We start from the raw sequence: 27,625 nt of genomic DNA, 5'->3' as shown, positions 1-27,625 counted from the left end.
TGGGCTTAACTGGTGGAGCTGGAGCTGGGTCGCATGCACCAGTTCTGCCTGCAGCATGTAAGGGGATCCCTCCCTAACCTTGGCTGTAACACTGCGCTGTCTCGAGAAGAGCGTGTTTTTGGAGCTTCTTGTGGTCTAGTGACAAACATGTCATAATTCTGGCTGCTTAAATATTTCCCAAGAGCTTTTCAATTCCTGGCTCATCCTCGGTCACTTCTGAGGCACACATGCCACACATCTCACATCTGTCACTCAGCTTCACATTCTGGACGTGAGGCAAAGTCTTTCTTTGCTACAAAGGCTTCCCTCTTTTCCTCCCTCCCTGGTTTCCTTTGGTATCTGCGTTCCTCATTGAGAAGCAGTAGCTGCTTCAAAGAAATTCGAGGGAACCCATTTGCAGAATTTACAGCTGCTTCCCCAGGCTTGAGTGTCCTCCTCTTTAGCAGCAAGCTGTTAAGCATGTTCTTAAGTGGGAAGATAAGTGGTGTTACGATCCTTTCATCTTCTGGTTCAGAGCAGGCTGGAGATAACTGATAAGGGGATGACAGCAAGGAAGATGCATAGGCACCTTTGGATTTAATTCCTACTTTGCAAGGCAGTCTTTAAAGCACATCTCTGGTGGGAACACAGGCTGGTAAAATAAAGCTGGTCCTTCCTTTCTCAGCATATGTCTTTTCCTCATGTCTCTGAGGCAGATCCTCTGTCTGTGCCAGCGGAGCCGGTGCAGAATGAGCTACGTTCTCCATTTCAGAGCTCTCCTTCTGGTGCTGACATTCGAGGGACTTGGCTTGAGTTGTCTCTAGACACTGTTTCGGCTGGTGATTTCATTTCCACGTTTCTTTTTTTACAGCAGCCCTTTGTGGATTTGAGCTGTACTTTAAACAGGGCTGCATTTGCAGTATGGGAGTAGCAGTCTCGCACATGATGGGCAAAGATGCATTCCTCTGCAAGGATCTGTAAGAGAGCACACATCAGTGACAGCTTCACGTGGGTGGGAGTCTTTCGACCGCTCTTGAACAGACCCTGCATTCAGTTCCAGAATTCCTGGTTTAGTCCCTCGTCTGCTGGCTGAAACAGGTGGCAGCCACATGCCTGTAAGGGTCTTTATTGGGGGTGGTCTTCGAGGTCAGCTGTATCCAGCCCACATTCCAGCTGAGTCCCTGTACCTCATCTTCTGGCCTAGCTGGCTCTGGGCCATCCAGCCCAGAGGTTCCTAACCACAGTACACGCGCTGCTTGTCGAAAACAAACCACCTCAAAGAAACGTGTCTGTGGCCCGAGCCTGTGCCAGCCTGCTGCATTTTCCTCCAAGGAAACGGGAAAAGTGGTTTGGGCAGAACGTGTCAAAACACTATAGACGTGGTGCTGAGGGACATGGTTTAGTGATGGACTTGGCAGTGCTAGGTTAATGGTTGGACTTGATCTTAAAGGTCTTTTCCAACTTAAACGATTCTATGATTCTGTGAAAAGCTTAACAACGCCTCCGTGGCACACACGCTGCCTGGTGTGGCAGAGAGCTGTTGCTCATCCCACCTCCACGTGAGAGGAGACAGCACCCGCGCCACTCCGATACGTGGCAGGAGAGGCTGCCCGCACGGTAGGACGTACCACAGTCTCTGCTGGTAGCACCGGCAGCTTTGGGGGTGAAGTTCGTGAGCTGCTGGGGACGCTACACCTGGGAACATAGTAAAAGTTGAGCTATTGCAGGGCTTTGGCACAGTTTGCGAGCGAGCACGATCCAGAGGAGACAATGCCTACTGCTCTGAGAAGACCTCATCCAGGTGCTGCTCGTGAGGGGGCTTCAAAGGAGCCCTAGCGAGAGCCAGGCTGTTTGCAAGCGCCTCCTCCGGTCTCTGCTGTTGTGTTAAACAGAGACTTCTGCTGCCGGCGCTCTGCCTGCTCTACGTGGTGGCAAGATGAGGCTACAGACCTTCCCGTAACAACCCCCTGTTTATCTGCCTGGCAAGCCTCCCCTCTGCTTTAGCTGGGGAGCTGCTGCATAGCTGAGCGGTGCCGGCTTTTCCACCCTAAGAGCTCTTGCATCACAGCCCAAAGCGTGATAGAGGCTGGAGCCTGCCCCCTCAAATCAGCCCCGGTGCCTCTGCACCTCGCTGTTACTCAGCATTTTTCACTGACAGGGAATTAAGTAGGATTTCTAGGTCATTGTGGGCCTGTCAGGAGGAATCGTCTCCTGTAGACCTCATTACCAAGGCTTTCTGCAATGCCAGACTTCAGAACAATTGCAGCCTGGTCCCCTAAACACTGACTAATGAGACAGAGCTGTTAGCAGCAGTTTGCTAAATAAAGGCTGTTTCTGCCTGAGACAGAATAAAACCAGACTGGATTTTCTTAGCTGTCTCTCACACAGAAGGTATTTCAAAGGACCCTTATTAAAATAATGAGCTAGATGTTGCTCTTGTGGTGGCTGCATACGGTCAGTGCCTGATGCTAGTGCCAGGCGCTTCCCCAAAGCAGTGACTTCAAGTAACTTGAGCACAAGTGACCTAAAAACCTCTCCGGCTCCCTTGGTTTCAAGGTATCTTGAACATTTACCTGAGCTCCTGTGACTTTGTCATGCTCTGATAGTGACTTGCTGCCTCACAGTGGACAAGCTGCTTGTAGTTCTCAGTGACCTCCATGTCCTTGGAAGATTTTCTTTGATCTCTGGGCGGTAGCAAAGCTTGCTCAGCCTTCCTGCGCGTGGCTTTGGAAAGGTAAGGGATCCAGCATCGGGGCAGGTGGGACAAGTGGGACTGCCGAGGGGACCGCCTTGTACGGCTGCTTTTGAGAGGAGCTGGAGGTTTGCGGATTGCTGAGAGGAGGCGGGTGAGATTTCTGCTTCTACCTGGATGCTGAGTAGAGGGGACACAGCCCCCACTTGAGCAGTCTGAGGCCACTTAATGTCTGTTGATGTTCCTGTAATGAGGTTTGTCATCCTACCTCTCTTCCTGTTATCAGAAGGGCTTGGATTATAGATGCACTCTGAAGCACGATGGGATGGGTCTGAGGGCCTCTGGCTGGAGCAGGCACAGGAGAGCTGGGGGTTATTACTTGGCCAGTTTGCAGGTTTGTTTGAAGTGGTGCTTTGATGTGGCAATGGGAGTCCATGGAAGGTAAATGGTGTCTAGACAGGTTTTTCTCACTCTCTGTTGTTGTCTCTGAAGCAACAGAAACGGTGCCAAACAGGCTGAACGGCTCCAGGATGCGAGGAGCACAGCTATTTCTAGAAAGATGGAACAATGGTTCTTCAGGAGCAGGGCTATTTCTAGGAAGACGGAACAATGGTTCTTCAGGAGAATCCAAGCCAGCTCTCGCTGAACCTTTGCCGAACCTCCTGCAGATGGAAGTGCTTCTCTCTGTGCCCCACGCGCTGCCTGAAGCAGTGAATTGCAGCTAGATGCTAGTAAGAGCGAGCAAGGGGAAGTCCAAGAGGTGGCCGGTGTGTTTCCAGGTGAGCTGGCACGCAGAGAGGTACAGGAGAGGTCCATTAACCAGGGCTCTGGCTGGCAGAGTTGGGAATCCAGGAGGTCAGTCGATTTCCGCAGCATTCAGAGAGGGATCAGGCTGGCGCCAGCAGTAGTGTGCTGAGAAAAGGCTTCCTCGCTTTGGCTAGCTGGACGCTGCCAGGGTTTGCCCAGCAGAGCTGGCCTGCCTGCCCAGTAACAACTGTAGCCAGTGGTTCAGCTGCACTGGGAGGGAAAGAAAAGGCAGGCCGTGATCTAGAGAGACTTGTCGCTGGCTGGCAAGCTGTGCTGTCAGTGCTGTCTTGGCTCTGATGTGCCATCTCCCCCAGGCTGTTTGGGAGGGGAAGTGGAGACGGCATTCAAATGCCTATTGTCTGTCCTTCAGCTGGGAGCAGAGCCAGCCCAGAGAGCGGCTCTGGCAGCATCCGATACAGGGGGCAGATGTTAGGGGAAACATACTCATCCGTAAAACGCTGTCGCTGGGATTTCCAAAGGAGCCTCAAAGGTTAAGTGCCTATGTGTTGGAATGTGTACAATGAAGGTCAAGAGAGAAATCCTGGGCTCCTGGGATTCCTGCTGGGCTTGGGGAAGCATTTTGAAGGTAGCGCTTGCCACTGGGACAAGACCGCATACAGCATCTCTGGGTCATCCAGGTGACTGCTATTCTCGGCTCCATTTGTTTAAGCTGGGGAGAAGGGCAAAGCCACACACAGTGCCAAATTTCATCTCATGGGGGCCTTCAGAGGTGCGCGATTGAGTTCAGCTTGGCTCCCCTCTCCTGTAGCCAGCTGCCAACTTCTGCAAGCATGAGCTGAAAAGCCGAGTATTTCCTGACCCTGCCTGTCCTCTCCCTTCACCCCTGCCAAAGTAGGGCTCGGCCACAGGTTTCAAGCCGAGCTGGAAACTTGGCACTGAGGCAAGGAGCAGAAGAGAGCCCAGCTTGCTCTCCAGTGTCTGGGTTGGCTTCTGCACTGCTGTGGGGAGTACAAATATGTTCCCAATCTGTTTGCTTCACTGACATGACTCCAAGACACACAGGCAACAGATACGCTGACCAAGAAGGGGCCATTGTTAGAGGGACCTTCTTGACTGTGGCTCTGCTGTAACCGCCCGCCCGCCCGCCGCTGCTCTCCAGCGCTGGACTGCAGCCTTCCCCGCGCTTCATTCACAGGATGCAGAGCGCTCGATCCTCTTGGGTCCTCCAGCTTTAACTGCACATTAGCCCAGACAAGCCAGGGGTTCATTCCAGTTTTGCTCAATTTGTCTGTCCATGTGGCCTGATCTGGCCTTTTGATTTACTTGCCCATCTCTGGCAGGCAGGTATTAAATCAAGCTGCAGATAAAAGAAGTTACAAGCGTTGCTTCCCTGTGAACCGCCCCAGACGCTCACTGACACATTGCTAATTGCATTTAGGCAGACAGCCTGAGCAGACGCATCGCTTGCTCTGTGCTGGAGGCTGAGCAGCGAGGAGCCAGGGGAAGGGAGTGATGGACTGATGGACAGGCTAGCGTTTTGGCTAAGGAGGAATAAGGGCCCCAAGAAAACCAAAGAAGAGGAAGGGAGTTACCTCATTTGTTTCCAGCAGCCAAAGCAGGGTTGTCCCCTGAGAGGTGTTTCCTTAAGCTTTATCCAGTCCGATTTTAGTTGCAATTTTTATGAACAATAAAGGCTTCCACAGTTTCCCTCGGAAGAACTGGAATGAAGCCAAATAGATTTTAGTGCTGAGAAGCAGATCCTGTTATTAATGTCAACCTAATCATTTCTTTCTATCTCCTTCCCACCTTCTTTGCCACTCATGCTCCTAAAAAGCCTGCAGGTGGTTATCAAGTCCGGTCCACCCTCTTCTTCAGCTGCGTCTGAAATGGCAGACCAGGCTGCAGCCTCCCCTGGCTTTTGGGGTCTGGGAGAGCATTTAATCACCAGGCTGGTGGGGCGACTGTCCCCCATGCCTCAGGAGAGACCTGGCAGCACGGCACGTGAACCCCGAAGCCGGCAGGACAATGAAACAGAGCTGAGCTAAACTGGGGAGCAGCTCCTGCTGCTGGGCTTGTGTCTCTCTGGGAAAAGGGCCTCTGACCAGGACTCAACTGGGAGCATTCGTCTGAGAAAATTCTCTGCTAAAAATAGCAGCAGGAGATGTTTAAGGAGAAAAACAAGTCAGGGTCTGGGAGAAGTTAGTTCCCAGATATGTGGCTAATTCAACTCCCCCAGGACAAGTAATCTTTTAACTCCTCCATGCCAGGGCTCGTTTCTGCTCTATTAAATGAGCTTGCCTTGGTCGGGAATCCAGGTTGGGACAAGCCAGAATGGCTTTCGTCCTCACTCTTTGCTCTGACATGGCATTATGTTCCTCCTTCTTCCCCTGCTTATTTATGCCAGGATCTTCCTAATAGCGCTGTACGTCAAGCTTTTCATCTTTATCTGTCTGTGACTTCATTTGGGCTCCCTTTAATTCCCGATGTGCTTCCTAAGGAAATAATCTCTATTGAACCCTGCAGCGCAACTCCCTCTGCAGGTCTGCAGCCCACACTCAGGCTGATGTTAACAAGGTAAGTCTTTTCAGATCTGTTTGCATGATTCAGGGCCGCCCCTAGAACCATGTTCCCCCAACTCACATGTCTTCAGGCCTGCACACGGGTCGCGCAGCTTTCTGCTGAACGCCTTTTTCCCTTGTAGATCTGCATCCTTTGTTCCGACAGATTCACTGCAAAGCTTCAAAGCTGCCTCACAGAAGACGGCCCCACCTCTCCAGCGCGCAATGACGGCAGTAGTTTCACAGGCTCTTGGTCGCACGCTCATAGGCAGATGTGAATGTTCCCTTGGTGCCTGCAGTCAGTCTCTTGCAACGTTCATTTGTACATGTTTTGTGCGACGCATTAGCTAGGCAGTTGTGTTTTATACACAAGGCTAGAATTATATACACAAAAAAGAGACAAAAATGATACTGTAAAATCGGAAAAAAGGCTCTTAAAAAGAAGAGAGCTGTTTTCAGTCTTGTCATAAATGATTTCTCTGTGTGCTTGCTCACGCCCTCTCCCGTTCCCATCCCTAGCCTACTCTCAGCTCTTGGCTCTGATGACTACTGCTCTCTTCCCAACTCCCATTTTCCACAGGAAGATGACATGGTTGGTCTCTGATAAGCAGAACTTCAGATCTGTGTTTTGTTGGTCAAGCTATAGGCTGGAGGAGAACGGAGGATCAAGAGATTAGAGTCACAGACAGAGGAATAGAGGATTATAGGCTAAAACCCTGCGAGTCTCTGTATTGATGGTTGGGACGCAGCCAGACACTAAAGAGTATTGCAAAGCCTGGTGCTGATAGCATATCCGCTTATTTCCTGTCTTTGCATTTCAGGCAGCTTTTTGATATATGTGTCCTCATCAAAAGCCAGGGTCAAGCAGGTACTGAGCATCCTAGCTCCTGTCGAAGTCAAATACCTGCTGAGATCAAGTCTGTGCCTTGGCTGGCGCTCAGCCTGGAAAACGTCACTTTGGCTTATGAAATTCTCAGCAATCCTTGAGTCAAATTCCCACACAAGACAAAAATAAAGGAACTTGCCCCTTTTCCCCGTACGGTTCATTCTGCCTCCCTGCTCCTGGCCATAGATCCATGCCACGTCTCACTGACTTGACTCTGCCCTGGAGACTTCCCTTGGCATCTGTCTGCTGCAATGATAGCCCTGCCGGGAGGAAGGGAGAGGACAGGAGGAAGACCGTTGCCCCTGGCTCTTATCACAGTTATCTGCTGGTTCCCTCCCACTTTGCACTAATTTGGTATCAGCATCTGCCACTTTTGGGTGGAAAGGGACTTGCTGAAGTGAGAAATAACGTAGGATGTGCCTGTATGGCAATTCTTGGGGCTGGCTAGGGAAACAATGGAAGGCAAGTGGGAATAGGCAGGAAGGGTTGGTTTCAAATCTGCCCTGTGCAAATATTCCCACTTCTCTTCAGTGCTCACCATTTTTGTTCTTGGCCTCTACTTTTGCTGTTGCAAGACACTCTCGTCCGGTGAGCAGATCACAGAGCTGTATATCCACTGCCGGCTGAGATAGTGTGGTTCTTACCCTTCCTGTGACTTCCCATTCCTCAGTTTTTCCCTCCAGCGAACTGGAACTGTACATCTGTACTGAATTGCAGGGGCCACTGAAATTGAAGGGTCTGAGGCTTAACTGACAAATGCACAGCACTTTAACAGGTGAAAGCGATCACGGGGAAACACTGCGTGTGAGAACCTCAGCAGACATCCAGGGGCCCAGGCAGTGGCATTCCTTGGGTTTTCATGCCCTACAGCAGGGGTGGGGATGAGCTGGCCTCCTGAGATCCCCTCATGTCCCATTTTCTGTGAATGCAACTCCTTTTCACGGTCCGTATTGGCTGCGAGCCAGACCAGTTTGAAGACGTAATTATGCTGTCCATTTGTTAATGAAAATAGCAAGAACAGCGCTCAGTACTATGTGACTGTTTTGATACAGTCCTAGCCAAGTGATCTGTAATTGTTTCCTTGTTGCCTTATTTCTCTTCTGGCTTTTGCCAGAGACTTGGTGCAGAGGCAATTAGAGGCTCTCCTGCCTAACGGCCTTCCCTCAGAGCCACACAGCAAGGCCACCTGCCCCTGTTTTTTGCTCCTGGAGAGCCAGCGTTAACATTGCAAGCCCAAAGCATCTGTGTAAGGGGCTTGACCTTGGAGCCCAGTAGCAAGGCAAAATTAATGATCTGGGCAGGACTTAATCCCCCGGTTAGTGGTATCTAACGCAACGCAGAAGGTTCGTGCCCTAGTCCCTGTTGCTTACCCAAGGAAAGTGAGACTTTCAGTTCAGCCTCGCGTTTCTTTCTTGGGAAGGGAGAAGCAATTCAGGAATGCAAAGGCTGGTAATAACAGCCTCTTCTTGGCACAGCTTTCCTATTCATGTTTCCTCTCTGTTCCTTCTCCGTTACCCTTCATCCCAGATTTTGAGGGGCAAATTCTAACTTTTTCCATCTTTTCTTTAGGCTGAATATGGCCTGAAATGCATTACAGAAAGAGATGCAATCTGACATGCTGGAAACTCCCTAGCCCTTGCTGCTTCCATCTTAATCTCTTCTAAGTATTAGGTATTAGTCATCCACCCAAGTATTACCTCCTTCCCGTCTTGCACGTACATTCAGTCCTTCCACGAGAAGAGCCAGGAGCAGGGTATGAGCTTGGGAAAAGAGAGCTAGGAGCAGATCATGCACAGATTAAGATGTTGGGCAAGGCACGTACAGCCATGTCTGCGAAGTATTAAATGCCCATCTTCCCCTTGATGTCAACAGCAGTTAGATACCTTTGCGGAGCTGGCTCTTGGTCTCTCGAGCCATGTCTGTTCTGATGGGTGAAAAGCTATTTCAATAACATGGGCTAAGTGTGCTAGGCCCTTCAACCTGGGAGCTTTCTCCCCAGGTTGCCACCCATCGGCTCAGCTCTGGCTCTCTTCTAAAGCATCTGTGCTCCTTTAGGGAGAGCGGAGCATGAGAATCTGCTGGTGGACTAGGTCCAAGCTCAACATGTCCAGCCAGGAGCTCAGATTTGTGCTAAGACCGTGAGTAAGCATGAACTCCTCCTGTTCAGACAGCTCTGGAGCATGGCTCATGATGCCTCCTCCCAGCATGGGCCTAAGGATTTGCAAAGTGGGTGGCGTGCACATCTGATCTTGAGCATAGGTTGTCTCTTTTTTGTGAAGGTGCAGATATGCAAGGCCTTCATATCTCATCTCTAAACACGCTGCAATGCCATGAGCAAAACGAAAACCAAAGATTGTGAAATTCTTACCTCCAGAAGCCCTTGTCAGATGGATATTTGAGCCGGCGTGTCTGCAGCTGCATCCCAACGTGACGAAACCAAACTTTGAGAAACCATCAGACCACTGTGCGGTCTTCACCAGGCAACGCCTACACTTCCCTCCCTGCATGGGAGAGAGGAGGAATATTAGCTGCAGAAGGAGACTGCTTTGCAGAGAGGTTTTTGTCTTAGGAGGGCTCCACATCTCCTTGATAGCAACCTGTTTCACTGCTGGGTGTGGATGTGTAAGCTGCGTGTATACCAATGGCTTTGCTGTCTAATTAGGAGGTAGAACAGTAAATCCTCCTGTCCAAAAGAGGGGAAAGAAGGAAAAAAGACTGTGTGCATGGCCTGGATACTAACGCACCTTCTCTGCAGCAAATAGTCAGGTCTTTAAGGTTGCACTTTAAATCGGGAGATTTAAACAGTTGAAGATTTCGTTCCAGAACTGTATGTACCCTGTTAGCACACAGGCATCTCCCTGCCTTCTCTAGTGGTGAGCAGGAAGAGAGTGAATTAAGAGCAAAATCTGAAATTCTTACATCTTCAGATGAAAGCAAATAGTCAATGGTCTTCCACACAGCTTTGTCCTGTGGGGTCCTGGTCCTGCTGAGACCACCAGAGATTCCTTTATTACCAGCATTTCAGAAGAAACAAGTGCCATCAGCAAGCTACCTAAGAGAGGAGAAAAGCAAAAGCCAGAACCATGTGGAATGCCAGACACCGCTCTGTAATGCTGCATTTGCCTTCTCTAGGTTAATTATGCTCCATAGTGCCTGCCCAGGCGGGCACATCTCCTCTGTTTGTAGGTGTCTGTCAGAGAGTTGGTGCCCTTTTAACCAAGTGGTACAAGCCACGCATCTAAAATAAGTCACGCTGGTTTACGATAGCTGGTAAAAATAAAGCCTTACTAGCACAAGCAGCTATAACAGCACAGAGGATTTACAACGGGGTGGGTTTTTTTCCAGGGTGGGCTGGCCACAGTCTGGTGATGGCCTTTTTATAACCGTTATCAGCTCCCACACAGACCAGGTCCATCTGTTACTTAATTTGGACGGAGACACTCCTAAGCTTTTGTTCGCTAATCTCTCGCTGCACATCTACATTGTTCTCTTGCAGGGCAGCCCACCCCGGAGTCAGGCTTGGCTTGCTGATCTCAGGAGAGGCGCCATGGAAAACTGGAATAAAAGAAAGGCTCAATGTCTGGACACTTGACCAGCAAGGTCCACCTGCCTGCTCCCTCGTATCAGCCTGGGGGGGGGGACTTTTAACCCACAACTTGGGTGCCAGAGCAAACATACAGCCAGGTCCTTGGACTGGAGGCAAGGGTTGAAAGTTAAGACTGAGTACTACAAAGTAAAATCCTCCTGACTGCATCTAATGGCATAGGATGGGTTTTTTCAAACAGATTTATGAGAGCTGTCACTTTAGAAAGACACCTAAAAATGTAAATGAGGATCAACAGGATGCCTAATTCCCACTGGAATTCAATAAGAATGAGGTACGCCATTCATTCCCTGCCCACGCATTTTGCACCCTTTATAAATCTAGTCTTTATATATCACAATTGCATTTAAGTCCCTTAAGGTATTCCCAAAATCCCAGCCGAGGACAGCTGGACAAAAAAAACCCAAAATCTTACCAGTGCCAGAGTGGGCTAGACATTTTTTGGTATCTCATTGCGACACCATGCCGTGTTGCCTATCCCACACCACCCTGTCTGCACTGGCACAAGCTGCATTGTGGAATCACAGTGGGATGCACTGGGGATAGAGAGGAGGGAGGATAAAGAGCCTGAAGCACTGAGAGACAACGGGATGGATATTTCGAGGTGCAGATGGTCGGATGTTTCTGAAAGTCAGGGCTTATGGCGATTTCCTCAAAATAAGCTGACGGCAGAAACCTGGCCTCCCTCTTCCTTGTCTTATCCACTCCAGAGCTGTGCGGCTTCCTCTGCCCTTCCTCGGGAGGTTTCTCTCACATTTAACAGTTGGCTTCCTCCCTGCCGCATACACACAACACTTCTAAGGCAGGGACAGTCCCGGGGTCAGCTGGGCTGCCCTTAACAACAATGCTCGTCTCCTGCCTGCTGCTCCAGTCCTTTCTGCTGCACTGCCCTTGTCACCGTTTATTTTCACTCCAGCTCATGGCATTGAGCTCTAGCGGGCATCTCCAAACGGGCAGCCCTAAACGTGCTGACAGGCAGAGGGTTCAGCTACCATTTCTAACACCTAACAATATATCACTCTCTCTCGGTAGCACTCCTGCTACACAGAGTAACCATCCAGAAAGCGAAGGTTCTTAGCAAGACATGTGGTTTATAGCAGCGTTCCCACATGGCTTAGATGCATTTTGAATTGCAAATCAAGCAACGGCTTAGTGATGATGGACACCTCAAGCAAGGCATATTTTTGTTGCTTTAGTGGGCAGGTGTTTAAATACAGCTGCATGTTTTTTTACTGCTTGTGCCTGACAGTGCATTAACTAAAATTACCGTATCAGATAACTGCAGTATCGGCAAAGCAGCATTGAATGATATTGCAGCATGGACTGTTGGCAGCAACTGACTTGAAATGTTTCCTGGTCATCCGTCTTACCTTGCCTATAATACTTCAGGAATACCTCACCTCTTCTTCAAATTTCTGCCTAGAGTCCTTAAACAGAGAAGAGATTGGGGTGGAAGGAGCTGGAAGCTCAGACTGCACCTAAAACCCGGTACAAAGAGAGGAGATGTAACACAGCCTAGTTGCCTATAAAGCTGCTAGGTTTTTTTTTCTGAAACTGTAGTTTTGGTGTAGCATTTTAACATGATTCAGATAACATGAGTCACAGTAACAAGCATGAGCTGGATCTCCTTAGCTGAGAGAAGTGCCATAAGAATATGCTGTAGACTTCGCTGCCTTGTCCTGGATTCTATTTTGGAGAACTGATGGCATTTGGGATTCAACCATATGTCTGCCTGAGTCTCTAGTACATACAGATCTGGTAGGTATTCGGAGATGTAGCACATACAGATCTGGTAAGTGTGTGTGTTGTGGCATAAATCCTGCTCTGGAAAGGAACGCAGGTCTGTGCCCGGCTTTCTCCGAATCCTGGGTGCTGAGGCCTTTGAAGTGAGATTTACATAACATAAAACCTTTGCTGCTTATTTGCACCGGGCTGAAAGAGGCCTAAAGGAACATCTTTGGAACACTCTTTTTAAAAGTCACCACTAATGATGATTTAACATGCAAAACGAAGCAACCCAGAAGTGCGGTCGCCTTGTGGACAACAGGGAAAATGTGACGTAGCGCAGGTGCCCAGGCTCCCTGAACAGGAGAGTGCTGACAGCTGGGGAGCACTGGCTTGGTGCAGATTCCTCCAGCCCCTTGGTGAGCGAGATACCCAAAGTAATGCTAAGAAGAGCTATAAAGGTGTTCTGCTCCTGCTTTGCCCCCCCTGGGGTTTTGGTTTGCTCCCTGCATAGCTGTAGCCTTCTTGGTATTTAGAACATGCTGCTTGCAGTATTCTTGTGCCACACGCAGAAGAATAAATCTGCCTTAGCAGTGATTTAAGTAGCCACGCTGATCTCTGCCCACAGTCAATGCACGTAATAATGTCAGAACCTCTCGCACGGTCTCCAAGGACTCCAGCTTCTGTCTAAAATTTGTTGTCATCCTGCTTTGTGCCCGAGGGGTAGACCTAAATCTCTTCTGTTTAGTGGGTGGGAAGAAACCTGCTGTGAACCATTTCCGAGAAATGAGTCGGGGCCGGAGTTTGATGGAGTCCCACTGTCTTGAGGTGAATACTTCTGGGGTCGTAACTCCTTCAGAGTAACACAACATTGGGGTATTACTATCTCCATCTTCAACTGAACTTACATTGTAGCTACACTACTGCACTAGGACTGATACCATCCTATCTACTTGATGGCACATAATTTTTCTGAAAAAAGATCTTGTGTAAACAGGAATGTATAACAAAAAGCAAACGGGTGCATCAAGTTTCCTTTAAGCAACAAGGAACCTTTGCCACATGCCTTTCCCTCCCCCATCTTTCTCTAACATTTCCAAAAGGAAGATTTATGGGATAGTACAGACCAGATGGACACTGTGCAAGCTGTCTTCTTCAGCTCTTCTCTCTGTAGTCATCTGCTACTTCAGGTCTCAGAAGAAAGCTGTTTGTAGAAGCGTCTTTGTAACGCAGTTCCCCGATGAAGGAGGCTGCTGTCTCTGAAAAAAGCAGAACCTACAACTTCTTCCCTTTTGAAAGCCGGGCCAAACGCATTATCAGAGCCAGCTGTCCCACACAGGAGGCCAACCAGGATCTCCACAGTTAAGCTGAGTGCTCAGGCCTGGGCCCTCAAGAAAAGTCCTCTTGGTTCCAGCAGCAGGAACCTCACAGCAGAAGCAATCAAATGCCTTGTTTGTATGAAGTGCCCCACACTAGTCTTGAAAATGTGTCCAAAGATTTCAAAAGCATTGTCCCAAGATTGTTTCTTGTCTCCTGGTGACTGGCCACTTCTAATGCTCTGGATCAGTGAAATCTGTTTACGTAAATGGGGCAGGAAAGCAGGGATCACAACCCCAGGCAGAACACCTGAGAGGATCAAAGGATGAATGGAGGGGAAGGAACGTGTCGAGTTACCTTTTGTCAAGGGGTTAGGTCTGGAAGCACAAGACCTGATGAAAATGGGCCCTGCTTCATAGTGGACTTCAACAAAGCAGGACCCGAGCACCTGCTTCGACCTGCCGAGAGCCAGCTCCGAAAATGGCATTCTCCCGGCTGTCCGCAGTGAAGCACAAGCGGATTGAAAGCAAAGTGCTCCCTGCACTGCCCTGTTACTCATTTCAGCTCCGATACACAAGACTTCTCCCAAATAGCTACATTACAGTCCAGAGCACTGTCATCTTAGTTCAATATTGGATTTCTCCCAGACGCTGCGTGAATGTCTCCAAGTGCAGAAGGGGGAGGGCTGGAAAGGTCCTGCTAAGAGCAGTTTTGGCTGGGCCAACTATTAGTTTGCATCAGCCGGTGGCTTTTATGTGAGTAACAATTATTTTGTACACAAAAGCAGCTTCTAAATCTTGCCAAACTTCAGCTCTCCCCAGTGGTCTTGGGGCTATAAGCACCGAGAGCCAAGGCACTGAGGAAAGCGTCAGCATTTAACAAACAATGAGGGATAAGAATCAACAGGGAACATTTCAAAAATGCTGAAAGGATTTTAGGTGTTCCAGGCCCTCGAGCTTTCAGTGGGAGGGACTTCGCAGCTCCTGGGTATTTCTCAGCCTGCTGCCTTGCTGTTACGCCGTCTCACCCACTCCACCAGAGGAATTTTGACCCTGCATTGTCAGATTCTTTCTGTACAAACCTTTCCACCCTGAAGGCCAGCACACAGGAATTTCCAACTGTCCTGCCATGATGCTGAAGATCCTTTCTTTCTCCACATCTCCTTTCAAGCTGCCTTTTCTGCTTTCTATTCAGGTTGGTTACGACTTTTTTGCTCAGAGTAAGACAGTCTTAACCTTTAGATGCATCTCTTCTCCAGTCCCTGAGGTACTGGTCTCCGTCGTCTTTACCTTGCTGTTTGATCGAATGCCCAGGGAAGTCACGGGCATCCTCTCCTAGATTTCAACAAACTTCCGATAGGGTTCGTAACAGCAGTGCTGCATGTGGGGCCATGGCATACCCCTGTACCTGATTATCTGGCACCAATTATAGTACGTGTCCTCCTCCGGTAAGACGGGGCTTTGGAGCAGCCAGTGTTTGGTGAATGCCATAGTCTCCATAGTCTGACCGAGAGGTGATGGGCTTTGCAACAGCCGCAACACCCGGTTCCAAAACATCCTCCCTGATGAAGGCATGGCTTGCCTCTGCCGTCTGGTTCGCTTTCTTCCTGCTGCGCCATGCTGGAAACTGCCGGCTTGTTTCCTTCTCCCTCCGGAGACCTGTTTGTGAGTGTGGGTATCCAGTAGCGCGTGAATGTTGTTGGTACCTGTTCTGGTGAAATGCACAGCAGAAAGGACACGGAAAGCAGATTTTTCAAAAGGAAATAATACGCGCAAAGGGAAAACGACTATATTAATTGGAAACATTTTAGTGCTCAGAGCAGGGACAATAAAGGGAAATAGCTTGTGGTATACAGATGCCTTGCAGCATTGCATGATTGAGCTTTTGTCCCAGTGTCAGTCTGGCTGGGACACTACCCAAAGAGCTCAACTCCTCTGTTTTCTCCTGAATTGCAGTTCTTTCATGATTTACTACCTTGCATTTTACATTACCACGCTGAGTCTTAAAATACTTGAAGATGTACAGCATATGTTAGCACATTTCATCTTCTAGGGACTGACCGGAACTCTTGAGGTTTCTCTGCTTCCTGTCTTTTCCTGATCAAATTAATTTGCAAAATAATAGTGTAACTCTGGCATTAGCAGAATAAGAGTTCTTTTACCACCTAAATAAGCACAAAGCACAAGGAAATGGCTTGTGCTGGCACTGGTTTTGTGCCATTAAGTTAATCCTCTTTAATTGCTACTTCTAACTATTATATTTTCCTGTATTTACACCACAACTCCTAAATAAACTTCGGCCTGCTGGAGCGGCATTAGTAGCCAGGAATAGGTTTTATCTAGGGAAGTTAGTCCTTGTAGCTGGCCGAGAAGATTTCTCAGCAGGCAGCGTGTTTCTAGCTGGGTGACTTATGAGCTGTGCTATTTCTTATTACCTTCTGTTTGTTTTTCCAGGCTGCAGACTCTTGGCTGTGGAACTGACATCCAGCAACACCAAGCCCGTGGTGCAGGAATTCCAGAGTGAGTGCAGCGGGGGCCCGCTGGCTGCCCGACACCGTGGCTCCACTGCCCTCTGCCTGGGGATTTGCATCAGTCCAAACAATGGAGAAAAACTTTACTTATTGCTCATGGTATCTGGTTTCTTGGGGGAGGCAGGGCTACCGAGAGCCTCAGATCCAGGAAAGTGCTTAAGAATATGTCTGTATCTCTCCCTGTTTAGCAAAGCACTTGATTGAAATGGTTTATTGAAGTCCCCTGCAAGCCATTGGCATTGCAAAGTGTCTGCCTAAGTGCTTTTTTGAACTGGATCCCAAAAGGAGGAAAGGCAGTCGCCTTGCAGTTAATATACTGAAAAGGGGGTAGGGAAATTTATATTTTATCTTGGCCCTACTACAGACATCCAGCGCGATACTGAGTAAGCCACCTCTCAACCCTGCTGTGGTGCCCTCTTCTGTAGAGGAGATGGAGATGACAGTGCCTACTTCAAAGGGGAGTGGGTTTGCTGAATTTATCCCCAGGCAGCGTGGTCCTCAGTACATTACCAGACACCAGCCGGGGAGATTCTGCATCCCTGACTCACGCTGTAGGCTCTGATTAGCAACAAGACAGTGCTGTGGACTCACCCTGTCATAAGGTCTTGTTTGCCATAAGTTAGAGCCTGTAGAGAACAGTGTGTTCATTTCTCTCCGTAGTTGATATCTGTTCGGCTATTATTTTTGCTGGCCAAAGTCCATCTTCCCCAACAGCTCCTGGAACCCAGCAGTGTTTCTGTTTGTGAGGCAGATGAAAGAGAAGGCTTTGCTTTGTGGGCAGCATCTCCTAATAAAACACTGTGCAAGACTGCCTTAAGCAGAGAAAAATACAGCTGCTTCCTATTAATCTGTATTTCCTTTATTTCTCCTCGTAGGTGTTGAGCTGTCCTGCATCATTAAATCCACCGTAACACCAGACCCCAGAATCGAATGGAAGAAAATCCGAGATGGCGAAACCTCTTATGTATTTTTTGACAATAAAATGCAGGGTATGAAGACTCATTGTTCTTAGACTTCCAAAACAGCCTCGGAAACAATACAACTGAGAACAAACAAGTCTGTTACAGGCAGGACCTCTGGCTGTCTTGCTGCTTTCTTCTGGAGCTAGAGTTCAGCAGTCACAGTGCGAGATGGAGAGCGAGCAGGATGTTCTTTGCTCTCTGCTCTCATTATTGACAGTTCACAGTAGGGAGCCACAAAGAGCTGGAGTGAGATCCTGTGTAGGAGATACTTCTTGGGTGAGAAAGCAAAGGCTATAGCTTCCCTCCTCCAGCACCTGGTGGTCCTCGCATGGTCTCTGGGTGTCTGAGCTCTCAGGACCAGACACTGACCCCTCCTGTCTTTCCATGTGACATCTGAGGGCTCTCAGATGGGATCTCTGTCTTGAGCTGTCAGTGCTCGCTGCTGAGGCAGCACCGTGATTTGCAGCATCCTGGGAGGATCTGATCAGAAGCAAACTCTTCGGATTGATGGTGGCTCAAGCACAGGACTGCTCGTAGGGCTTGACTCCATCTGGCACTACTCCAGCACTTTAGATGGGACTAACGGCCACATCCAAATGAATCTTCCAAAGGGGACAAGCCCTGAGGCTGTCTTAGAAGTCCAATTTTGCCACAGTTTTTGAGATTTGGGGTGGTGCTTTCCAGTTCATCCTGTTACATGGCTAGCAGCATTGGTTTCCTTTGTGGTCACTGGCGAAAGGAAGGCTCGTAACTTTCAAGCGCCAAGTTCATTTTAGGTGGTTCTCTTGACTCCGGAATGAGTCCAAGTTCAACCACTTAATTCAGACGCCTAAAATTATTCTTTGTGACTACGCTTAATTTTTTTTTTTCTCTTTCCTCTGTATCAGGAGACTTTGCGACTCGTGCAGAAATTCTGAGCCGGACATCGCTGGTGATTAAAAACACCACCCGGATGGACACTGCCACATACCGCTGCGAAGTGGCAGCACCTTCTGATACTAAAACCATAGATGAGATTAACATCCAGCTCACAGTTCAAGGTACTCCTTTAAACCCAGACACCTCTGCAAGCACTGCAAGATACCTTTAAACCAGATACAGCTAACAGAAGAGGCTGTAGATCTCTCCAGAGTTGAAACAACAGCACTCTGGAAGTTGTTTAAAACCAGCTGGAAATAACACAAAGTTTTGGTACCTTTATAGCACAGCCATCTTCGAAAGCATGTCAGAAATATTTAATTCTACTCCGCAGTGCCATTCACGTGGTTTTTGTCTTTCCCACAGTGAAACCTATGACTCCTAGATGCACTGTGCCTAAAGCTGTACCTGTTGGCAAGTCAGCTTCTCTTCACTGCCACGAGAATGAAGGTTACCCAAAGTCCACTTACAGCTGGTACCGCAACAGTGAACCTTTATCCCCAGACATGAAATCGAATGCCAAATTCCAGAATTCCTCCTACACCGTGAACCCCACCACAGGCACTCTGGTAATGCCCTTACAGACACAATCCAGACTTGTTTCGCTGGACAGGTCGTTTGTAAAAGAAAAAAGTCATTGCATGGCTTTTAAAGGAGGTCTAATTTGAGGAAGGTTGGGTGTTCTAGATCTGGGTGACTTGGGAAAGGGAAGATTAATGATGGAAGAAGGTATTACCCTAGCTGTTTGGTTTTGATCACTGCCGATACCACTTGCCTTTTTAGAAAGAGGGAAGATGTCTCACAGCCCACCGTGAAGCCTGGGAGAGTTGCTTGTACGTGTTTATACCCTCACAGTGCCTTCTGCCTCTCACGTCCTGCTCCTCTCCCTTTTTTTCCTCACCAGGTTTTCCATGCCGTGCACAAAGGTGACACAGGCCGTTACTCCTGCATAGCAACAAACGACGCCGGCTTTGCCAAGTGTGAGGAGCAGGAGATGGAAGTCTGTGAGTGGCTCTAAATTCTTTTTGTCAGTGCCGATTAATATATCGCCATAAATAAATGGTCGTCACCAGAGGGAAAGAAGGGGGACATCCTAGAGCATTAAGCCTTTCCTGGTTTCTCATAGCCCCAGACAGAAAGAAAAAAAATATCTAAGAATTCAGGGAAACATTAAAACACTCTTCAGATTCATCAGCAGTTTTAGTCTTGGAATCAGGGACTCACTAGTTCCCCATGAATTACTGGGGTTTGCTTAAAATATGTCATTTTAATATATGTAAAGCTAGAATATCGCTACTGCCTTGAAGAAATACTGGATGATGGCTTCTCTCTTTGCCAGATGACCTCAATATTGGTGGGATAATTGGTGGAGTCCTGGTGGTCCTAGCAGTCTTGGTGCTCATCACTCTTGGTATCTGCTGCGCCTACAGAAGGGGTTACTTTGCAAACAGCAAAGAGAGCGGGGAAAGGTAAGAGATGGGATTCAAAGTGTTTTATACAAGTCCCTGCGCCCACAGCAAGCATGAAGTAGTCTGAAGGGCGCCAGAAATTGGTGGCGAAAATGTATTTCAGTGCCTGACGTGGGCGTATTTCTTCCTAGTTCCCTACCGAAGACTTTGGGGGACCAGGACAATTAAATACCTACAGGTGTTTGTCCAATAGGCTATGTGCTGTTGGCATAATGAGGTCTACAATTTAATGAACAGAGCTCGCTGCACAATTAGTTTAAAGCATCAAGATATGAATAGAAAATATATGCAGAAGAGTAGGCCCTCTGCAGGAAATCTCACTAGTTGTGAGAACCTAAATTTGGGATTAAAACCAAGCATTTTAGAACGCGCATTAAAACGTTAAAACCAACATCATTAGCATGAGAAACAAGCCTTGATGTCCTTACAGAATCTGTACAAGGGATAATATATGTAAAACCAAGATTCTCACCAGATAGGTTTGTTCCATGTTAAATGTTGCTTTTCAGCAGAAGTCCCGTCTTTTTTTTTGTTTGGCTTGGTTTGTTTTTCAGAAAAAGCTCCAAATATCCTATTTAAATGCAGCTGAGGGTTGGCATAGACTGGGCTTGACAGTCGTATATAAATTCTGAATTCCTGTGGGATAGCAAACAAGTGGCGCACGCACTTACAACCAAGGAAAATGCTGAAGGCATCTGGCAGTGAAGGTTTAAAATGAACTTTATGATTGCCACAGCAAGCAGTGCAGGAGGCACACAGAAAGGTAGCGCACAGGGACCGGAGCAGGAGAGCCCAGAAAAGAATCAGTTAATCTCTTTGCAGAGTCAGTCTTGTGGAAACGTACAGCAATTTTTTTACGTTGTGCTGAAGGGGATTTTAGAAAAAAATCCCAGACGTGACAAATGATGGAATAAGCACAGGTCTGTCATTGGAGCAATGGGCTGGGTTTCTCTCTGCTTTCAGCTGCTCTTCCTCATTTTCATCTTTCTCAGCACCTCCCCTCCAAAACCCTGCAGTCTTCTTGTCCCAGAAATGAGCCCTTTTCCTTTATTTCAGCTACAAGACTCCAGCGAAACCTGATGGCGTTAACTATATCCGGACAGATGATGAGGTAACAAATGATTTGCATTTAACATCTCTCTGTTTAGGAGAGGAAGGGGGTGGGCAGAGGACTATGAGCTTTTTTAGGGCCTACAGACTTTCTCTGAGTGGGCACCACTCAGAAGCAAGGATGGAGAACAGAGAGAAAACAGAAGGGTGAAGGCTGAGTCATTTCCTTAGAAATGATGAGCAGTTTAAGTTGCCTTAAGTGACTGATGCCAAGAGCTATCAGAAGCAGCTCTGCTCTGCCTCGGTTATCTTATGGCTTGACCCCCTTAGGATGAGTTTCATTGGATTAAGTGGGCCGGCCATGATGCTTTTACGAGAGAATTTGCATTTTGGGATTTGAATAGATCACTGAGCTTAAGATCAGAACAAGCCTCTCCCTATTAGCAGAGATACTGAAGAGGGAATGAGAAGGTCCCCTGCCATGCCTCAGTACGTGAGGAGGACAGGAGAAGGAGCGCCTGGCCAGTATGACTGGAGTCTCCCTCTCCTTACCAGCTGGAAGGGGGTGCTACCTACACCAAATGCCAGAAGTTACGCAGATCAGACCTGCCTTTCACGGGCACGTTGCAGTGTGGGGCGGCAGGGACAGAAAGGTGCCTGGAAAGCCACTAGGTCCTTCATGCATCCAGAACTGTTTTGTTGCAGGGTGACTTCAGACACAAGTCTTCATTTGTCATATAAGACGCCAAAAGAATATTGCAAACCAGCAAAAGCAAGTGTGAAAATACCTCCTCCAGGAACTCAAAGCAAGAGCAAAAGATGAATTAAGTGCGCTTGGAAGAGTTTGGAACACACAAGAACTTGATAGCTAGCTATCTGTATATCTTTTTTTTCTTTGCCAAAGTTTTAAAGTAACTCCTCACTGCCCAACTTGCGTCTCCCCTGCCTCCGGAGATACCAACAGGATCGCCTAAACCTGTCCTTGGACTAAGGAAGCGTTTTAATACTTCCCGAGAGTCTGGGCTGTGGAAGTTTGTGGAATTGCCTTCTATTTGTGCTGCGGGGACACAGCCACAATGTGCAAACCAACCAGGGGAGCATCGTTAGGTAAAGGTGTAGCAGACGTTACTAGTACAAATCACTAGTAGACAAAAAGAAGTGCTGATACGGCAATAGACGGACTTCAAAGAATAAGATTTATCCGTGCAAGGGGGAGTCTTCCCCTCAGCAGCTTGTCGCCCAGGCCTGGCTGGTGACTTTTACGCGTTTGTGATTGTCTTGTGCTTTAGACTCTGACTGCTCAGGTGCAGAACGGGGTATCTGAATAGCCTACAGTGACAGATAATGCAACTAATGTTCTCAGCCCTTTTGTAAACTTACTGAATCCTCGTTGCACCATTTAACAGGAAACACGGGCAGCATCAGGCCAGAAGGATTGCTTCTGTTCCCTGCTTCATAGAAAACTCACTGCACGCAGGTAACCCCTCATTCTAATCTGCACAAAGCAGGCTCGCCTCTTGCGTTTTTGGGGTTTTAAAGAGGCTTATAGTGGAGGCAGAGAACCTAGTGCTAAGACATCCCTTTCAGGAAAATTAAAGCCAAATACTTTCACGGGCTAAGACGGCCATAAAAGGTACTGAGATATCTTCAAGCTTTTTTACCTTCTCCATTTATTTTGTAAAATCCCACATTCTAAATTTTTTGCGAAGATATATTTTGATTACTTCAGAAAAGGTAACGTTTCTATTTAAAGTGTAAATACGTGATGCCAGCAGTGTTTAAGTAATGTAGCTATTTTTTTACTTGTTAAGCTACAGAGAGGAGCTCAAATGTTGCTAAAGTATGGCACTGTCAGAGCATATCAGTATTATTGCAAAGTGTAATAAAAAACTGCAGGTGGAACAGCATCTCTTTCCTCTTAAGCTAGCTTCAGCGATTTCCTTGTCACAAGAGGTCTTACCAGACACAGAACAGAGTCACTCAGGGATAGTTTTTGTAAATTTATGGCAGGAGCTATCAACTTTTTTATATATATATAAAACTTACTTTTCTTGCCAGTGACCAACACTTTGTTTTTGTGACGTTGCAAGAAATATCCAGGGATGGCTTTTGGATTCAGTTCCAACAAGGTGACAGAGTGACTTCAATGTTTGCTACCCCTCTGCAAGTTCCCTAAAGCACTAACGCAGTGTGACAGCTACGGCAACTTTACAGTTTAAACTGCATAGCCAAGGCAACTGTTTCTGGAGTTGGGAAAGCAAAAGCTCGATACAAAAGCACTTTGGTAGTGTCAGTTGCAACTTTTTCTCTAGATGGTAAAAGAAACAAGAAAAGAAAACAAATCTAGTTCTCTTGGCTTTAGAGAGAAGAATTGGAAACACGTGTTTCCCAGAAACATACGTGTTGATAGTGTTGAACAGCATTGGGTAATTTAAGACTGCAAGATGTGGATGCAACACTAGAACTGTGCTGTGGTTTAAGGATTTTTTTTTAATGTAGCAGAATTTAGTGTTCTTGTACTTCCAATATGAATTGAGTTGTCTTAACTTTTCCTGTATACAGTATTTTGGATACTTGACGATTTGGACTGTCAGTGTTGTTTTTTAGTGTTGTGCATTACTCTGCTTTGTTTCCTAGGGGCCTCGCTCGACATGCCATTGCTGCATTTGTTTTGCCTAAACAAAGTGTTACCGCTTCTCCTTTCGCTAATGACAGTAAAAATAAGGACGGGGCAGCAATAACCATATGTTCTCTCTGTAACTGGGACATTACCACTGCTATCTTGCAACTACATTATGGTTACCTTCTTAAGACATGCTCTCCAGCCAAGCCACACAGTTCACTGGCTGCACGCTGCCTGTAATCATTACGGCAGTAGCGAGCGTAACATTCCTTTGCACCTTCTGTATATCCACTACTCCTTTTCTATGCTGCTTTTAGGATACCTATAATAAGGGAGAGAAGAAAAGGTTTGAATCAGGGTGGCTCTGGGCGCTATGGGAGCACAATCTACTGTCTCACCATCAGCCAAAGGCAGCCTTCACGTGAAAAGCCAGCAAGATAAGAATCAAGACTTATTTTTCAGTTCTAAAATGTGACAGTGGCATCTCTAACGAGAGAAGGGGAGATGATCCCCTTGACACAGCTCATGAGATCTGATTGATGGAATTCATTGTATCATTGTGAATAATATTCAGGTTTGTACTAATGTATTACATTTAACTTTGCCAAGAATGTTTTACATAAATACCAAGCTATAAAGCATTCTTGTAGGGTTTTTTGTATGGTTTTGGTTTTGTTTTTAAACAGCCGTATTACTGGAGGCTTCTGTTTTCAGTTCAGTGAAATAAGGGAAAGTCTCTTCTGTCAGAGCACTCACTCACTTGTATTGGGCTGAAGGTTACAGAAAGTCCAAGGTACGTTGCTGTTTATCAGTTTATTCCTGGACATCTGTCTGTCCCTGGTTCTTCTCTAGAGAAGCCGAAGTAATGCTCATGGGGCTCATCTCAATACTGCTCAAGAACGAACAAAAACTAGAAAAGCACAAATTAGGAAATCGACTATTCCAATTCACCATTCAAACAGGTTAAATAACATTTTAAGGCAGGAGAGAAGGTACAGAATAAATGGATGTGGCCATAATTGACCATCGCTTAAGCCAAAGCCATTCCATACATCCCCTGTTCCCAGGTTTTGACTTTGATTTTGAGAACAAAGTTTAACCTCACTTGCAGGTTCCTCTGATCCTCAAAACTGAATAGGGAAAGTGAGGCCAAATTATAGGATACCAGTGCAGGAGGTAAGCGCCTCTGGAAGGGCTGTGGCAAAAGCACGCTCGGCCTCTTTGGTTCCACTTGTGAAGAAAAGCCTACTCCGTTTCCGTTGTTCATGCCTGAATAAGACAAACCAGCATGAATAAAACACATTCCATTTTCAAGTTTCAATGATATCTAGGGCAACAGCTCTGGAATAGAAGTTAACAACAGAAAAAACTTCTGTTAGGTTCACATGGCATCAGAGGGAGTCGGGAATGGTCGATTACACAGCACATTTACGATAAACAAGTTATCTGCGCAGAGCACAAAGCTACGTATATGACTTACCAACCTTGATTTCAGTGAGTTACTCATATCCTGCTTGTAGCCAAATAAGAGTCTATATTTAAAAGCTGCTGGGTCCAACATTAATTGAACTGAATGCCTAAGATACCAGCGACGTAGTAGAACAGACTTTGAGGCTGTGGAACTCTATAGAAAAATATAATTTCTCTGTCAGATCAAGAAGAAGGGAGAAGCTGTGGGTGGAATTAATTCTGTAACCATTTATTTTCATAAAATGTTAATAGTTGGAAATAACATAGTTCAAGAATGGAAATATTCCATATAAAAACATTAAGGCTGTTCATACACCCAGGAGAATGCACAACAAATAGGAGGTGATGTAGCGTGCAATTACCAGATTTAGGGGTGTGGCAGTGACAAGCTGGTTTACCTTTGTTCAAATTAAAGCAACTTCAGTATATAACCAAGAGGGACAATGAAGGATGGAGCGAATAAGCTCAGCCACTCACTTCCCTGCAAGCTGTGATAAATGCATTTATTGCTAAGCTTGGGGCAACGTTATGCTCTTGCGTTTCCAAATGGACAAATTATACATCCTGTGAGTGAAGAGCAAGCCTCCCTTTATACTGCGGCTTTCCAGCACGCCAGCGAGCTTCGTCAACAGCAGCAGTTTATAATACATACATATGTTAATACAGGCTTTGTATGCCCATATTCTAGACAGTTTCATGTGAAAACCAAATAAGAATAGATAAGGAAGGAAGGACGTGTGCCCACAATGACTTATAATTACAAAGGAAAAGGGCAGATTTCAGGCAACACGATGTTTCTGTACAAAAGTCCAATGAAAGGATCAGTTGTCTGGTTTCAGTGGAGTTCTCCGCTGGGACCGTCTCAGAGGGACACACTGGCTGCTTTTTTTCCTTGCTGGGGATTGTACTTTCCACTCCCGTGGCAGGGACGGGCTAGAAGAAGGAAGCAGAATGACCATTAAACACTTTACCAGTCTTTCTCGCCGTGATTGCTGTTTCAGGCCTGGGCTGAACTTACGGTTTGTCTGGTGATAGCAAACAGATAACATCTCTTGGCACATCCTCGGCCTCTTTATTCTCTGCAAATAATGCATCTATTTAAAAAAACGCCACAGATTTGATCATTTGGGGTTCCCCCCAGCCCCTCAAGTTAGAATCACAAAGATAACTTGCCTGGAGCTGAACCGGGCGTGTGCGTCAAGCTGATGTAACTGACCCCAGCACCAAAAGTCAATTCATTAATGGTCTCTGAAAGAAAAAACACACAGCATCAGCAATCAGCTTATGACATAGCCAGAGAGCAAGGCATACCGTAGGCGAACACTTGTCACAGAATACACATATCCAGTTAATTGCAAGCACATACACATCTCTCTTTTCCAGCCCAGCAGATCTCAGTGTCTCCCGTCCAGCCTCAAAACTACATGCTGAACCTGATGGGCAATCTGTGCACATCAGCTTTGTGCTCCAGATTTATGGCCTTCCTTGTACGTGGAGGAAATTAATATAAATATAAATATGGGACCTTGGTCGTGTGCCTGCCTAGGTGGGAGAGCCCCACCTTCCATTGAAGCTTTGCCACCCTTGACAATACGTTAGATTCAGACCATGCTTTGCCTCCTCAAGGCAGAACTCGGAGCCCCTGGAGACTGGCACAGGACCTGAACAGCCCTTCCGTAAGGAACTGCTGGCAGCCAGAAAGGAGGAATCACTTGACAAGGAAGCTAGGTAGAATTTAGCTTGCCTGAATAGGCCATAGTTGTCAGCTGTCTCTTTCCTGTCATTTACCTCAGGAGACATGTCACAATATTCAGATTTTACTTTATTCAACGCTCTGTTTTATGCTCATGTTTCCCAGAACCTTTCACAAGGAATTAAGGTAGAAAGTGCTTCATAGGGCAGGAGTTGGAAACTCTGCTAAAAGGACTTCTCTCTACAGACTCACTGGGTTTGCTCTTTAGCTACTTCCCCGTCCTGGAAGGGAAACACTGAAGCTTTTAGTGGAAATCCAACTAAATCTACCTGCCTTAGTTGGCCTCTGCGTCTCTCAAGCCTGACCTGCAAGCATCCTGAATTTGTGCAGTCTGTGCCTTAACAAGTTACCTTGATTAATGAGAAGTTTATGTGGAAGGAAGGAAGGAAATGGTAAAGAACTGTCATCAAGTGGGGCTTCCCGTGCAGTCAAAGGTGGTATCTTCACAACGTGTGTTTATGCACCACAGTGAAGCCACACTCGCCCAGACCCACTTGGCCATTCTCAAAGTAAGGAGCAGGAGCTGAGGGGACCCAAAGACGGCAGGGAGGGAGTGACAGCCAGAACAGTTGTATAAGGTAGAGAGACAGCTGTTCTTAACTTCTCTAGTACAAAACGGTTTGCAAAGAACTGCATCTCCAATAGTTTTGGAATGATATACCAGAGAAAGAAAGACGTTTTATTTTGATTGCCTATCAGCCTGCAAGACCCAGTGCCACCATACAGATGGCTCAGCACACGCTAACTGAAGTGATGATACCGCTCTGTACAGCTTGTCTCCCCGCTGAAGGACATAGGCTGCCTTGAAGCAAAGTAGGAATTCAGCCCTAGTACCACTGCAGATTAACGTTCTTCCTCCTTTTTCACCATATGGTGCTTAAGAGAAACAGCCATGCAAGCTTCCAGACAGAGATATGGCGCTTAAAGATTTCTGCTCTCCTAAAACCTGCCCCCGTTATTATTTTTTTTTGCACAAAGACCATTGCTTGTTGCTCAGGCAGCGAAGAGATACACTGAGGCAGACAAATCTAGCCAAACGGTGGAGCATCCAGGGAAGAGAAGGGTCAGATTTTCCAGTGGATGCACATCACTGCCCGCTCGCGGATGTCAGGTATTTGCAGAGTGCTGCATCGCTGACTGCCTTAGTGGCTATGTGTCGTTTGCCCTCCCGTGTGCCTGCAGGTCGGGTGTTTGCACAGATACAGGCAGAGAGTGCAGTCGGATACCTCTGCTTCTGGCAGATCCACCCCTCCCCGCAACAATTCCCCACTGCCTAGTGAGAGATGACCTGTGGGACACCCACCTATACACCCAGCTTAAC

General features: G+C 47.2%; 2 protein-coding genes and 1 long non-coding RNA gene across 4 annotated transcripts in view; 1 reads left to right on the top strand and 2 right to left on the bottom strand.

The window, feature by feature from the left end:
• Nucleotides 1-23,036, top strand: part of JAM3 (junctional adhesion molecule 3) — a 31,617-nt gene extending 8,581 nt beyond the window's left edge. Inside the window, exons 2-9 of the mRNA XM_054223045.1 lie at nt 15,983-16,048; nt 16,935-17,048; nt 17,909-18,061; nt 18,306-18,508; nt 18,844-18,943; nt 19,279-19,408; nt 20,465-20,519; nt 21,164-23,036. Of these exons, the coding sequence (XP_054079020.1) occupies nt 15,983-16,048; nt 16,935-17,048; nt 17,909-18,061; nt 18,306-18,508; nt 18,844-18,943; nt 19,279-19,408; nt 20,465-20,519; nt 21,164-21,199 (857 nt within the window). The 3' untranslated portion in view covers nt 21,200-23,036. The remainder of the gene's footprint in view (nt 1-15,982; nt 16,049-16,934; nt 17,049-17,908; nt 18,062-18,305; nt 18,509-18,843; nt 18,944-19,278; nt 19,409-20,464; nt 20,520-21,163) is intronic.
• On the bottom strand, nt 5,032-9,980 carry LOC128918611 (uncharacterized). The gene is made up of 4 exons (XR_008469634.1): nt 9,803-9,980; nt 9,252-9,384; nt 6,080-6,371; nt 5,032-5,157 (listed from the first exon to the last, which is right to left on the bottom strand). It is a non-coding gene; the product is annotated as an uncharacterized LOC128918611 (long non-coding RNA).
• A 1,728-nt stretch (nt 23,037-24,764) lies between the features above and the next one.
• Nucleotides 24,765-27,625, bottom strand: part of NCAPD3 (non-SMC condensin II complex subunit D3) — a 28,282-nt gene continuing 25,421 nt past the window's right edge. For both annotated transcript variants that reach the window (XM_054223043.1, XM_054223044.1), the window contains 3 exons: nt 25,725-25,799; nt 25,570-25,630; nt 24,765-25,484 (listed from right to left, as the gene is read on the bottom strand). In XM_054223043.1, coding sequence (XP_054079018.1) covers nt 25,373-25,484; nt 25,570-25,630; nt 25,725-25,799 — 248 coding nt within the window. In that variant the 3' untranslated portion in view covers nt 24,765-25,372. The remainder of the gene's footprint in view (nt 25,485-25,569; nt 25,631-25,724; nt 25,800-27,625) is intronic.

Source organism: Rissa tridactyla, chromosome 17 (genome assembly GCF_028500815.1).
Source record: "Rissa tridactyla isolate bRisTri1 chromosome 17, bRisTri1.patW.cur.20221130, whole genome shotgun sequence".
Classification (NCBI taxonomy): domain Eukaryota; kingdom Metazoa; phylum Chordata; class Aves; order Charadriiformes; family Laridae; genus Rissa; species Rissa tridactyla.
Note: the sequence above shows the minus strand (reverse complement) of the source record. Positions and strands in the feature narration are given on the sequence as shown.